Source organism: Aquarana catesbeiana, linkage group LG05 (assembly GCF_042186555.1).
Source record: "Aquarana catesbeiana isolate 2022-GZ linkage group LG05, ASM4218655v1, whole genome shotgun sequence".
Classification (NCBI taxonomy): Eukaryota; Metazoa; Chordata; class Amphibia; order Anura; family Ranidae; genus Aquarana; species Aquarana catesbeiana.
In genome coordinates this window covers 421307951-421323602 of record NC_133328.1, presented here as the reverse complement: position 1 = coordinate 421323602, position 15652 = coordinate 421307951, and the positions used below count along the sequence as shown (strand labels likewise).

The window sequence follows — 15652 nt, the reverse complement described above, 5'->3', positions numbered from 1 at the left end:
GAATCAAATAGAATAGAAAATAAAGGAGTAGAATAGAAAAAATAGAATAGAATAGAAAATAATATAACAGAGAATAAAAGCGTAGACTATAATAGAGTCAAACTGAAAAAATAGAATAGAATACAATAGAAATGAATGGAATAGAAAAAAAAATAGAATATAACCATCTTCTGAAATTCGAATAGAAAAGAATAGGATACAAAAGAATAGAATTCAAAGAGCAATAGAATATAATAGAATAGAAATAATATAACCATTTCCCAAAATTCAAACAGAATCAATTCGAATTTGAATAGAATAGAAAAGAATAGATTAGGATAGAATAGAAAATAACAGATTCGTATAGAGAAAAACACTAGAAAGAATATAACCATCTTCCAATTCTAATTTATTCTTTTCTATTCTATTCAAATTTGAAGTGATTATATTTGAATTTTGGGAAATGGTCTTTCTATTCTATTCTATTCTACTGTTTTTTTTATTCTATTCTTTTTCTATTTGTTTATTTTATTCTTTTCTATTCTATTTTTTTCTAATATTTTCTATTCTATTCTGTTTTTTTCTATACTATTCTGTTATTTTCTATTTTATTCTATTCTAATCTATTATTTTCTATTCTATTTAAATGTAATTTGGGAAACAGTTATGTTCTTTCTATTCTATTCTATTCTATTGTTTTTTTTAAATTCTATTCTATTCTATTCTAGTCTATTCTATTCTATTCTATTCTTTTCTTATGTTTTCAAATTCTAATGTATTTATTTGAAATTAAAATTTCAGAAGATGGTTATATTCTATTTTATTCTATTCTTTTTTTATTCTATTCATTTCTTTTCTATACTGTTCTTTTATTTTCTATTCTGTTTTGTTCTGTTTTACTCTATTATATTATATTCTTTTATTTTCTGTTATGTTCTTTTCTATTCCATCCTATTTTTTTCTATTCTATTTCTTTATTTTCTATTCTGTTTTATTCTCTTTGGAAATTGGAAAACAAATCGAAAATTATTTGAAATCGAAAACTATTTGAATCAATTTAAATTAGAATTTCATCCGAATTTTTTTTTTTCGTTATTTCGGATTTGTTTAAATTCGGTACTATTGTAATTTGAAAATCAGATAAATCCAAATTTCCAAAAACTGAAAATTTGTCCGAATTTCAATTTGAAACTAAATGAACTGCACATGTCTAGTCCAAATCCTTTGGTGGAGGGGGGACTATGGTGTGGGGTTGGGCTTGGCCCCTTACTTCCAGTGAACGGAACTCTTAAGGCGTCAGCACACCAAGACATTTTGGACAATTTCATGCTCCCAACTTTGTGGGAACAGTTTGGGGATGGCTCCTTCCTGTTCCAATATGACTGCACACCAGTGCACAAAGCAAGGTCCATAAAGACATGGATGAATGAGTTTGGGGTGGAGGAACTTGACTGGCCTGCACAGAGACCTTACCTCAACCCAATAGAACATCTTTGAGACAAAGCCAGGCCTTCTGGTCCACATTAGTGCCTGACCTCACAAATGTGCTTCTGGAAGAATGGTCAACCATTCCCATAGACACACTCCTAAACCTTGTGGACGGCCTTCCTAGAAGATTTGAAGCTGTTAGAGCTGCAAAGGGTGTGTCAACATGTTGAGGGCATGTGGCCTGGTACGGTTCAGGAGGGGGGTGCTCTCTCATCCCCCCCTTTTCCTGCAGCCTGCCAGGTTGCATGCTTGTATAAGGGTCTAGTATGGATTTTGGGGGGACCCAAACGCCATTTTTTTTTTATTTTGGTGCAAGGTTTCCCTTAATATCCATACAAGACCTGAAGGGCCTGGTATGGATTTTAGGGAGGAACCCTACGTCATTTTTTTAATTTTGGTCTGGTGTTCCCCTTAAAATACCATACCAGACCAGAAAGGCCTGGTAATGGACTGGGGGGAACCCAAACCTTTTTTACAATGATTTTTTATGTATATTGCCGGGATTCGGCCATACATTATATCCGCGAGCAATTTTAAATGACATTTTTTCCTTTAGAAATGTCATTTTGCTGCAGGACTGTTATGAACATGGGAAAAATGCGCTACTTTACAGGTAGACTAAGGGGACCCCCCCAGGCATGATATTTAAAGGAATATTTCATTTTTATTGTTTCACTTTAAGCATTATTAAAATCTCTGCTCCTGAAAAACCGTCCGTTTTTAAAACTTTTTTTTGCATTGATACATGAAATGTTTGTTTTGCAGCTGCTGTCATTCCATCTAATAGAATAAAGCTATTAGAGGATGGGTACACATGACCATAACACATGCTCTGGTAAGCATAGACAGAAATGCTACTATCCTGGACAGTGGACACTGGGTCAGCCTGCTGGCTGTTGGAAAGGATGCACTATGGGGCACACCACTGAAGCTAGTGATGCCACCATGTGTCTTGTATGTTGGGGACAGAGCACTCACCTGTACCCCTTCCTTTTTACTCACCTCATTCTCTGAACCAGTATTTCCTTAAGTGCCACTGAGCATATGGAGGTGCTGTCATGCTGTTTTGCAGCTTGTATGTCTAGGTAATAAGAGCCACACTTGGTCAGAGCTCCTGGCATCTCTCCATCCCCAGAAGAGGTGGCTGACTACATACCATCTTCAGTCAGAAAAGGTCATGTTTGACAACAACACTAACCTGCTAGTTGCTTTTTACCAGGTAAAATTTACACATGTACTTTGCTTGGCACATGTACTCAACCTGCTGAAACAGCGGTTCTTCATTAGGTACTCTGGCTTGAAGAAGGTTCTGTTGTCAGGCCAGAAGGGTTTGTGGTCACTTTAGGTGCCTGACAAAAATGCAGTGCCAACACAGGCTGCTTGGCAACTGCCTCATCTGTGACACCCCTGGTTGTGGAACACAACATTGGCCATGTTGCAGAGGTTGTGCCAGGAGTGTACCTGTGTGATTAAGATATTAGAAAAAAACATGCACCAATAGAAGGAGTGCCAGACCAAAAGATAAATCCAAATTACTCTATTTGGACTTTTGTCTATTGGCTTTCACAAAAAAAAACAACACGTTTCAGGGCCAGAAAACATTCCCCCTTCCTCAGGGCTCCAGTTAAACTTGAATGGACTCAAAAAAGGGCTTTCTTATGTGAATCTGAGGATTTACTAGCCAGCAGCATATGCCTCAGTAATCAAGGGATATTGTTTAATATTATGGATTAGGGTATGAGGGCAGGCTGTGGGGAACTTGGGTTCTTTTCACTATCATGATGACTCAGGATGCATGCAGCATGTTGACACCTTTTATAGAGACAATGGACCAGGCACTGAAGGCACAGCCACAGGGGGAAGAGGAGGACTTGCACTATCCTAGGGCCAGCAAGAACATTTTCCTACTGCTTCCACTGACAAAGGCAACAGGAAGCCGAGTAGGACTATGAGAAGGAAAGTTAGGGTGCTGGTGGTGAAGAGATGGAGCAAGCCTTCAAGTGGGGCAAGCCTTCAAGTGAATGTTTAACTATTCCCAGAGCCCAGTAGTTGTACATTGGTTGCTGAGATTGTTGAGAACAATTTTAGTTCATTAGTTTGGAAAATGACACAAGTATATCACCTAAAACCGATGAAAGAAAATAATAAATACATAAACAACCATAAACAGAACCCTATACTCACAATTGATAATGCAAAAAATCTTTTCTAAAGTGGGGTCAAATTTGCTCCAACAGAGGAAAAAGATTCCTTCCTGATCCCTTAAGGCAATCAAATATTCCCTGATCAAATATTTCTGGTCTTATTTTCCTTGCATTTAGGAATGCATCCAGTTTTTTTTCTAAACAACCAATTGAGCTAGCTACAACTAGTTCCTGAGGGGGTCTATTTCACAGCTCTTATTATGAAGAAGCCTTTTGGTACACAGAGGAACCAGTCTTGGATTACCAATGACTACAAAATCCCTGCTGCTAATGCTACAGACTACAATTTTTAGGGTAAACAAGCGAAAAAAAAAAAAAAATACCTACAATCATAACCAGCTCTAAACATGTGAAGAATGTAAATAGTTGTTTAGTTTCATTTGGATAGATTTATTTTGTTACTAACTTGGTTTTGTTGATTCGTAATTTGTTTAGTTTCATTTAGTTCTTTAGTTGCCAGCAATCCAAAAAAAAAAAAAAACAGTGTGGGGTCCCCCCTATCCATACCAGGCCCTTTGGGTCTGGAATGAATTTTAAGGGGAACACAGCACCAATTTTTTTTAAAAAATGGTGTGTGGTCCCCCCAAAATCCATACCAGACCCTTATTCAAGCATGCAGCCTGGCAGGTCAGGAAAGGGGGGGATGAGCCAAAGCACCTTGTCCTCATGTTGATGGGGACGAGAGCCTCTTCCCCACAACCCTGGCTTAGTGGTTATTGGGGTGCGGGGGTTGACTTATCAGGATCTAGAAACCCCATTTAACAAAGGGGCCCTCAGATCCCGGCCCCCCTATGTGAATGAGTAGGGGTACCCCTACTCATTCATCTAAAAAAGTCAAAGTTAATAAAAAACACACCAGTTTTTGACAGGTCCTTTATTAACCATTTCAATACAGGGCATTTTCACCCCCTTCCTGCCCAGGCCAATTTTCAGTGCTGTAACTTTTTGAGTAACAATTGTGCAGTCATGCAAGCTTGTACCCATATTTTTATCATTTTTTTTCTCACAAATAGAGCTTTCTTTTGGTGGTATTTGATCACCTCTGCGGTTTTTATTTTTTGTGCTATAAACAAAAGAAGAGCAACAAGTTTGAAAAAAAAACACAATATTTTTTACTTCTTGCTATAATAAAAAACCCATTAAAAAAAAAAATCTCAGTTTAGGCCAATATGTATTCTTCTACATATTTTTGGTAAAAAAATTGCAATAAGCGTATATTGATTGGTTTGCGCAAAAGTTATAGCGCCTACAAAATAGGGGATAGATTTATGGCATTTTTATTATTATTATTTTTTTTTAACTAGTAATGGAGGCGATCTGTGATTTTTATCGTGATTCTGACATTGCGGCAGACATATCGGACACTTTTGACGCTATATTGGGACCATTCACATTTACACAGCGATCAGTGCTATAAAAATGCACTGATTACTATATAAATGTCACTGGCAGGGAAGGAGTTAACACTAGGGGGCGATCAAGGGGTTAAATGTGTTACCTAGAGAGTGATTCTAACTGTGGGAGGAGGGGACTGACTTGGGGAGGAGACTGATCGGTGTCCCTATATACAAGGAACACACGATCAGTCTTCTCTCCCCTGACAGGACATGGTTGGCAAGCCGTTAAACTCAGTTTTTATAAAACTGAGCTTATAATATTGCCCTCGCCCATGCTCTCTCCCCCCACTTCTCCATCACAATCAATAATACAACTATCAGTCTTTATCCTCATGCCTGGTTGCTAGGTTTAATCATTTTAAAGGACTGAGTCACTACGTTTCTGCTTTTTTTATTTAAACTGATTATGTGTTAACTGTCACTTTTGTTGTTTTAAACACATATGACTTGTTTATTGGTTTGTGTGTCACAACACTACAAGCATATTATTCAATTTATTTCACAATATACTTTTGATGAGTGCGATTTTATATATTAGGTTTAATCATTGACTCTGACCTGTTCTTTCAGCTAAAAATCTAATCATTATCCAAAGCTTGTAGATTTCACCACCGTAAACTAGGCCCCTTTTTAACCAATGAAACCACCAAGCAACTATTTCACTCCCTTATCTTTGACCTTACTATTGCAACTCCCTCCTCATAGGCTTACATCTACAGAGGCCACCCCCCTTCAGTCTATCATGAATGCCACCACCAGACTCATCCACTGTACCACTCAGTGTCTGCCATCCCTCTCTGCCAATCCCTCTACTGGCTTCTGATTGCTCAACAAATAAAATCAAAATACTAATAATAACACACAAAGCCATTAACAACACTGCCCCATGCTACACCACCATTCTTATCTCAATATATCACCCAAACTGTCCTGCTCCTTACCACTATTATCTCCTCCTTCCATGCTTGTCTCCAGGACTTCTTCAGAGCTTTTCCATCCTCTTGAACTCTCTGCCCCAATCTGTCTGGCTATCTCCTACTCTGTCCACTTTTAGGTTCAATATATTTTTATTATTTGTTTTTTCACATTAAAAACAGAAAAGTACAAGAGCTAGATCAGGACCCAAACATAGGGTACACCGATCCACAACATAAACGTGTAAACATTTATATAGTACAATTTTACATGCGTGAATGCGATTAGAAAAGATGTTAGTAACAAAAAAAGGTTCAGATACAATGCAGGTTATTATCATACTGTCTATACCTCTGGCCCGGAAGCCCCAATGGGATCCTGCTGCTCCAGAGGCCGAGGTGATAGATTTTCCATATGTACCCTCAGAACCGGGGTTGATAGTACTTTCGAGTTTCTTGGCTGCCTAGATTATATATGCTGGCAGCTACAAATATATTTGGCACATAAAGTGATTATCGAAAAAAGAAAAGATATAGGGATAGAGGAGTTAAAAGAATAATAGACAGAAGAAAAGGGATGATGAGAAAAGGGGGAACCCCGAGAAGGGGAGTGAGTAGGGGGGGGGGTAGAGGCAGCGGACCACACCTAACTGTTTGTGTAATAATGACACAAAGGTTAAGAGGGGAATTAGGAGAACTCAGTTTTTTAAGTTGTATTTAGTGGTGAAAGTCTATTTCTTAATTTGTCTGAAGTAGAGTAATGCCTCCAGATACTCCAGATGAACGAAAACTTTGCTTCTTTTTCTATGGATTTAGCCTGCATCTCCTCCATGAGCATAATATCATTTATTTCAGCCACCCATTCGATGAGGGATGGAGGAGAGGCAGTTTTCCAATGTCTAGGAATTAGTTGTCTCGCTGCGCTCAGGAAAAATTTGAGCAGACTGTGTTTTTGGGATTTGAGGGTCCCGGGAAGATAGGAGAGAAGTGCTATGATGGGGGAAGGTGTGAGAGATTTGTCATAGATCTCATTATAAATTTTAAAAATTTGTGTCCAAAAAGGCCGAATCACATCACATTCCCACCAGATATGTTTATACGAGCCTGTAGCGGAGTTACATCTCCAGCAGACGTCGGATGCAGATGGGAACATAGTCCTGAGAGTAGTTGGGACCCGGTACCACCTTGATATTAATTTATAGTTTTTTTCCTGGGTGCAACTCGAGATAGATGATTTATGGGTAAAAAGAAATGCTTTACCCCATTCTGCCTCTGTTATGTCTTTTCCCAGCTCCTCCGACCATGCAGTGGTGTATTTAGGAAGGTTGTTAGGAGTGTAATCTATTGACATCCTATACACCAGTGATAGAGTGTGGCGAGGGGTCTCTGTGTAAGTGGTTAGTTGTTTGAATCCAGTCAGAGGCCTGTGTATGAGATTGGAGGCATGAAGTTTCTTGGAGTAGGAGGTTAAGTGTAAACGAGTAAGCCATGTCACCTTAGAGGCAGCTGTACTATGGGGAGTCACGAAGGTACCTGTCTCCGAATCTACAAATTGTTGTGCTGTAGGCCAGGGGTTTCTCAAGTAACCTCCCAGATTGTGTACAAGGCTACCTTCTGGGAGAGCTGGATTGTCAAATAAGGGAGTGAGGGGACTCGGCTCAGTAGACAGTGAGTATGTCTCTCTTTTCCGGTACCATACCACCAAGGCGTCTCTGGTGAGGGGGGATAGGCTTGTGATGGATTTATAGGTTTTGTCGGATCCCCAGAGAAGTGCCCTGAGGTCGTCCAATGACATATCCTGTTCTATCAAGGTTGATGCTTTGATCAGAGGACGAGGGAACCACTCCAGAACTCGAGAGATTACAGCTGAGCTATGGTATACCTCAAAGTCGGGCAGACCAACTCCTCCCTTATGAATAGGGGCACATAGAAGTTTGTGTTTTAGTCTGGGGTTGCTCTCTCCCCATACAAAGCGAATTGCCATAGTACGGAGGGCACGAAAAAAAGCTGATGGGAGAGCAATTGGAAGAGCTTGAAATAAATATAGTAATTTTGGGAGTATGTCCATTTTCAGTGTACTCATACGTCCAAACCATGACATTGATAAGTCTTTGCGTTCCTCAGAGAGGCGTCACAGCTTAGTTAAAAGAGGGCTGAAATTTAGGGCGTAGATGTCTGATTTACATCTAGGGATAGCAGTACCTAGATACGAAATGGAGCGCGTCTGCCATTGGAATGGAAAGTTGGCTTTAAGAGATGTCAAAGTATTTTGAGTTAGTGAAAGGTTCAGTGCTTCTGTTTTGGAGACATTTAATTTGTAGTTGCTAAAGTGGCCGAACCTATTGATTTCAGCTAGTAATGAGGGGAGGCTAATATGGGGTTGGGTCACATAAAGTAAGTTATCTGCGTATAAAGAAAGTTTACAGTGGGAAGAGGGGGTCTGGATGCCATGTATATTTGGATTTAGCCGAATGGCTTGAGCTAAATGTTCAATCACTAAGGCAAACAATAAAGGGGAAAGTGGACAGCCCTGCCTTGTACCATTGGTAATTGAAAACTTGTCTGATTGTGTACCGTTCGTCAAGACAGTGGCTGTCGGTTTTGAGTAAAGAGACATGATACGTGTTAGCATTCTAGGGCCTAATCCTATCTGGGAGAGGGTGGATTGAAGAAAGGACCAGTTTACCCTATCAAAAGCTTTCTCTGCATCGCAAGAAAGAAGACAAGTTGGAGTGTGGGTGCGATGAGCATATGCTATTAGATGGATGGTTTTGGTGGTGTTGTCCCTAGCTTCAAGGCAGGGACAAAACCCACTTGATCTCTATGTATAATGTTGGGTAGTAATGGTGATATTCGGTTGGCAAGAATCTTGGCGAAAAGCTTCAAGTCAATATTTAATAGGGATATTGGTCTGTAATTAGAGCATGCGGAGTGTTCTTTGTCCGGTTTTGGGATTACTACAATTTGGGCTTGGAGAAGGGTTGCAGAGGGGGATACATTTCCATCTATCGCTGAGAACGCTTTTGCTAAGAGGGGTGATAATAACAGTGGGAATGTCTTATAAAAACGCGGGGAGAATCCATCTGGACCAGGGCTTTTGCCAGGTTTGAGATTTTTTATGGCCTGTATAAAATCTGTATCAGAAAGAGCAGATTCCATTTCTTCCGAATCGGAAGAAGGGATAGTGGGGAGGGCTGTTTCTAGGATGTACGAGGGTAAGTCCTGTGGGGGCGCACCTCCATGAGGCTTAAAGGTCGGTGTCTGTGGGGGGAGATTGTAAAGAGAGGCATAGTATAGGCGGAATTCCTCCGCTATCGCTGAATTATTCAGTAATTTCCCTTTGGTAGGTGAATTAATAAAGGGAATAGGTTTCCGGAGTTGACGAGGGTGCAATGTGTTTGCTAGGTGCTTACCGCATTTATTAGCTTGGGAGTAATAAACAAAGCGTCCCTTATTTTTTGCTGTCAGGGAGCGTTCCGCAAAAATTCGCAGGAGGTCTCTCCTGGCATTGGTCAGGTCCAAATGAGTGGCCATGTCAGGATTTCGTTTATGTGAATCTTCCAACGCATTGATGGAAGCGAGGAGGCGTGCAATGTCTACCGTACGTTCACGTTTTAGTCTGGAACCGTGTTGGATAAATTTGCCCCTGAGGACACACTTAAGTGCTTCCCATTGTATAAGTGGGTTGGTATCGTCATGTGCGTGGTCTGTGACAAAGTTTTTAATAGTCTGAATGATGTCCTGTACGCACACTGAGTCAAATAATAGGTTATCGTTAAGTCTCCAGGAGGTTCTGGCTTTACCAGACAGAATCCTCCCTAAGCTCAGGTGAATAGGGGCATGGTCAGACCAAAGAGTAAGGCCTATAGAAGTTTCCGGTTTATAATCCAGTAGTGTTTGTGAGATAAAAATATAGTCCAACCTACTGTAAGAGGTGTGTGCTGGGGAATAGTATGTATAGTCCCTGGCAGAGGGGTGAAGGACCCTCCACACGTCCACCAAGGAGAGCTCCGCAAGGATTGTTTGGATTTTGGTCAGAGAAGCTGGGGAAACAGAGGACTTACCAGTTGAAGTATCAAGACGGGGTATCAAGGCAGTATTAAGGTCTCCTCCCAGGATCATGTTGATCGTGCTGAAACGTTTTAGCCGTGATGTAACCGAGGAGAGAAATTGCAATTGGTCCTGATTGGGAGAATATATGTTAATAACTGTGTATATCACATTCAAATATGATAATTTGAGGAAAACATATCTCCCATGTGGATCTATATAAGAGTCTAACACATCTGGTGTGAACGTGGCATGGAATGCAATAGAAACCCCTTTGGACTTAGCTTTTGGGTTAGTACTGTGGAACCAGGTGGGATATTGCCTATGTAGGAATTTCGGGGTTGTGTCAGACCTAAAATGGGTCTCTTGGAGAAGTAGAATTTGCGTACGCAGTTTATGAAAGTGGTACAAGATTTAACGTCTCTTCTCCGGGGTATTGAGGCCCCTACAATTCAAGGAGGAGACTTTCAGGGAGGGTAGTGCTGCCATAAAAGGGGAATTTTAATTGAAGTATCAGGATGGAAAGGAGTGAGGTCCACTGCCCCAGAACATGGGAGAGAGGGAGGGAGAAGAGGAGGGGAGGTCGCCATCCAGTGGCGAACTTAGGGAGCAGAAAAGAGAAGAGAAAAAAGAAAGAGAGGAAAAGAAAAAGAAAAAGGGGTTAGAGGAGACGGAAGTGAGAGGAGAAAAAAAGGAATAAGAAGAAGAAGGCCAATAAGGCCTACCTAGCTATAGTGTTGTAACCAACAAGTCAGCAAAGCCCGCTAGGTGTGCTGATAAAACCTATGAGGGGGTACGTGTCAGCGCACAGAGGAGCCCGCACACACCGGGCAACAAAAAACTATTTTTAGTTTAACTTAGTAGCTCAGGGTCCCCCACTGCTACACATATTCTATGTAACTCACTTCTTGTGGGCCATCCCCGGGGGGGGGGACCCCGGGGAAGTCCCTTGTCTAATGACCGCAGTGAGGGTCTATTGCTTAACTGTAGACAGGTCAAGTATATCCAACTATCAATAAGAGGAGGGGGAGAGGGGAGGGGGGAGGGGGGAGGGGAAGGGAAGTTAGTGCCGACAGGCATAACCATTATGCAGAAACCCAACACATTACTATAGTGCAAATTAGAGTGGTATAAGACCTGTCAGTGCAATCAATAGTGCAAAAATAATATATCAATTTAAAGTCCCAACGTAACTAGTAACCGGGACGATATCACTGGTTGGAGACCTGTGGAAAAAAAAGTGGTTAATCAAGAAGTGGAGAGAAGGGATTCAGCCAGCAGTCATCTTGGAAGCTTCAGCTTTTGAACGTTTGTTCTTCTTGGATTGTTTCTGCCAGCCTTTATTGGTTTGGAATCCAGGAGTTGCTGGGTGAAGTGGCCAGTCTGGTAACGGGATCTGAGGTAGCTCAAATGTTCCAAGGAACTTTGGAAAATCTCCCAATGTGCGAAATATTGCTGATTTCCCATCATGGAATGCAGACAGGTTAAACGGGAAGCCCCAGCGATATTTAATGTGTTTTGCCTGAAGAGCTCCAGTAAGGGGCTTCAGAGCTCGACGCATATCCAGGGTCAGCTTAGATATATCTGGAAGCAAAGTTACTTGAGTGTCATTAAAAAAGATGGATTCTTGGGTACGTGCAGCTTGCATAATGGCGTCTTTGACCGCGTAGAAATGTACTCTACAGATAACGTCTCTGGGGTGTTCCAGATTAGGATTTTTAGGGCCCAGAGCTCTGTGCACCCGATCCAGTTCCAGGGGGGCATCCTTGTCTTTTTGCAGCAGCTCATTGAAAATGGCAATAATCGCAGGGGCCAGGTCTTTGGTTTCCACGGATTCAGGAAGGCCACGAATGCGTATGTTGTTACGTCTGGCTCTATTTTCTTGGTCATCCTGGTGATATATTAATTGTTGTATTTGCAGGGTGTGCTCATGCAGAATGGATTCGTGGGTTTGCAGGGTGGAAACAGTCTCTTCTACACTGTGCTCAACTTCTTCCAGCCTGTTAGTGACATCTCTGCGCAGCTCTGCTATTTCCTGCTTATATGAGCGTTCCATTCTCTGTACACAGGCTTCAAAATCATGTTTGTTAGGGAGGGCCTTGATGTAGGCCTCCATATCCCAACTAGTGAATGATCTGTGGGAATCTGGGGAGTGACAAGCCGATCGGACTGACTCATTCTCTGAGTCTGCAGGGGATCTGGCACGCTGTCTGTTTCTGGTGTGAGGTGTGGACGCTGTGAGGCAGCTCCCTGTAAGCCTGTGTGTGAGCCCGAGGAACAGGTCGGCGCCATCTTGGATGAGGGGGGGCGCGCTGTTTCGAGCCCAGTCGGGTGAAGAATCTGTCTATCTCCCCCTCTTTTTGTGGATCAGGGGTGTGCTGGGTGTCTCCCCCACCTCTCCTCCCCATTACCGACCTGTCGGCTAAAGATGTGAAGCGGTACGAGCTTCGGAACGTCCGGTGTGTGCGGGAGCTCCAGCAGGGCACGTCTGCTCACTCCATAGGCCACGCCCCTCTGTCCACTTTTAGGCGATCCCTGAAAACCCATTTCTTTAGGGAAGCCTATCAATCTTTCATCTAACAACTGAATCTTAAGTCTCTCATCAACCCATCCCTCACAGGTTTTACCTTTTGTTCTGCTTGTCTCTACAAGATTACAAATAGATTGTAAGCTCCCAGGAGCAGGGCCCTCCTAACCCTCTTGTATTGAATTGTATTGTAACTGTACCATCCCCCTTTATAATGTAAAGCGCTAAATAAATCCTGCATATTAATTCTAAGAAGAACCTTTCCTGGTGTGGGTGTCTTTATTTACTTTTATTATTTATTTAGGGAATGAGTAAGGATTTGTACTAATATAGCTCATACTTGTTCCCTTATTGGGGCTGGTATCCCTCTATACCAAAGGGGTTTACAGTTTCTGACCCCCACCTTGTGGTGCCTTGTGGAAAGATGAGTTTACATTTTATCTTGTATACCTGTTTAAAAAAAATTAATGTAAGCTTTTTCTAATATTGCCAAGTTACACAAATAGAAATCCTAAGCATAATATCCTTCACACAATGCTTTGTAAACTGTGTACAAATATATAAACTAACTTTATTAAAAACATAAAAACAATTGCATATGTGGTGATGAAATACGTTGTACTCTACATAGCTGCAAAGGTGTGGCTATAACTTTGATTTGTAATACTGGGATTTACAGCCTAATTGAGTGGATTACCTGCAGGGACCAATTCAACACTAGGGATTGCACAATCCAAGTTTGTGACTTTGTTCCCTTTTTCTGTTTCCAAAAATCCCTCTGATGATCCTGCACCCAGTGATCCAGGAAAACTGCACAACCTCTTTACAAGATGAACTACATCTTCAAATGTATCTATGCATCACAATAAGGAACTATAGTAAATGTGTGGCCAAATCCAGAACAGTCAAAAAATGTGGGTATATGGCACCAACATCCCACTCCTCTTTGGACAATGTTGTGTAAAGGAACTGCAATGGTTTTCATGAGGAGTGGTGTTTTCTTTAAAAAGATAAGCTACTGTCTGCAGAAATAATATTACATGTTTGATACCATGTGTTCAATTTGCAGAAGAGCTATGTGTATAATATGTTCATATATATTTTTTATTTTACAGTGAAGGAGAAGAATGGCATAACATGAGAAAAACTGTGCAAGGTCACCTCATGAGACCTAAAGAAATAGCAAAAATGGATGTGAAGATTAATGAGGTGAATGTCTTTTACTAAAATATGTGGACACTATAGAGAAAAAAGCTGGCATTGTTATTATCATTTTCTAAAAGGTCAAAGAAAACCTAAAATTATGGTTTTGGTAGTAAGTTAAAAATCATGGAAAATACATGGTTACTACTTAGTGCCACTGGCCTGTATCTGGTATAGCGTGAGAAAGAGGTCAGGTAACTTTTAACAAAAAATCACCCAATCCTTGATTTGAAGGCATTTAAAATGAGTAGGTGAGGGTGAAACTCATGTCATGTGTGAACAACATACAGTCGTAGCTGAGACTTTAGTCCCTTTCATGCAACCGTTCCGGTCAGATCCACCTGTCAGTTTTTCAAGCTGACCTGATCTGACGGTTCATTCACCCTTATGGGCCGCGGTTGTAAACAGACCTTTGTCCGTTTTACACCCACCTACCTTTGATCCAGGCAGGTCTGCTAAAAACAAATGGAAGGGGATCTGTCCTCTTCTGTGTAGGCAGATCGTATTGGAGGTAGTCAGGTGTAAATGGACAGTGGAGACCGTGTACATCTGGCTGCCCATAGAGCAGAGCGGGCTCTGTCCATTTCTGCTCTGCATAAACTGAGCAGATACGGATGTGTCATCTGCCTGCTCTGCTCTAAACATCAGGGGATCTGTGAGTGGATCCCCTGCTGATCAGAATGGAGTCCACCCTGTGTGAAAGGGGCCTTTATTTACCAGCATACCTATAGTTAGGTCAAACACTGAGGACAGTGATGTGGGTGTAAGGTATGTTTCACTTCCCATCTACTTAGAAATAATTCCATCACGGGAACACATAGTGTACATTTTCTTGCAGGCAAACCAACTACATTCAGCTCGTCTCACTTCATATTCTTGTTCCAAAAGTACAAGAGGGTGTATTTATAAAGGATTGCAGAGCTATTCTTTCTGTGAAACTGCATGTATATTCATTCTGTGTGAATTCTCAGCAAAATTTTTATCTTACCAGGTTATTTCCTCAAGTCTTTATTCATAAGCATAGCGTGAATCTGAAAAATACCACATTATAGCCACTGGTTGAAGCTGTGATAAAAAATCTTTTAAGCTCTCTTAAAATTGTCTGCTCTGGTCAGCTTTAAAAAAAATAGCGTGAATCAGGAAAATACTGCTTTATGGCCACCAGATGGACCTAATTATCAAATGAAATAAATAATGTTTTACTATGATCAGCAGCTCCATGTAATAACCATATTGAGGTATTTTCCTGATTCATGCTATTCTTATGAATCTAGAACATCCTATCCTTCAAGAAAATAACATTCGATTTTGCAGGTGTTTTCACAGAACACATGCACGTGCAGTTTTTCAGGATGATTAGCTCTGAAGTTAGTTTTTTTATAAATACACCCCAAGGTGTCTACTATCATTTATTTAATTAAATCAAAAGAGTTAGACAAAGACCTTTAGCACTGTTCTCTGTTGAGTACTGCTTTGTGAAGCGAATACAAAGTTACTAAGAAGTTGAGACACATCACATCACAAAAATTTGGTAAAAAGTAACTTCTGGGAGTCTGTCATTTCTATATAAAATTTTACCTATCGTTTCCTTCAATTTTCATTCCTACCTATTTACGCTGATTGTTCCACCCCATGGGGCCATTAGCAAGTCACTATAGTCTCACTGTGCACAGCAACTTCAACAAGTCACTATTTATTTATGGCTGCCATCTGACTGCAGCCCACCCTCCAATTTCCACTGAGCCTGTATTGAGCATTGACATTGACGTCGGACTACCTGACATCCTCCTCCCATCACAACCCTTCGCAGAACAAAACAGCTAATGCAGGCCCTTGAAGCTGATGGAGAGTGTGCTGCTGAGATGACTGGCTGTGTGAGGCCGGCATCCA

At 41.0% G+C, this 15652-nt stretch overlaps 1 protein-coding gene across 1 annotated transcript in view; it reads left to right on the top strand.

The window, feature by feature from the left end:
* LOC141146038 (1,25-dihydroxyvitamin D(3) 24-hydroxylase, mitochondrial-like) overlaps positions 1-15652 on the top strand; it is a 92135-nt gene that overhangs the window by 36428 nt on the left and 40055 nt on the right. The window contains exon 3 of the mRNA XM_073632799.1: positions 13675-13768. Coding sequence (XP_073488900.1) covers positions 13675-13768 — 94 coding nt within the window. The remainder of the gene's footprint in view (positions 1-13674; positions 13769-15652) is intronic.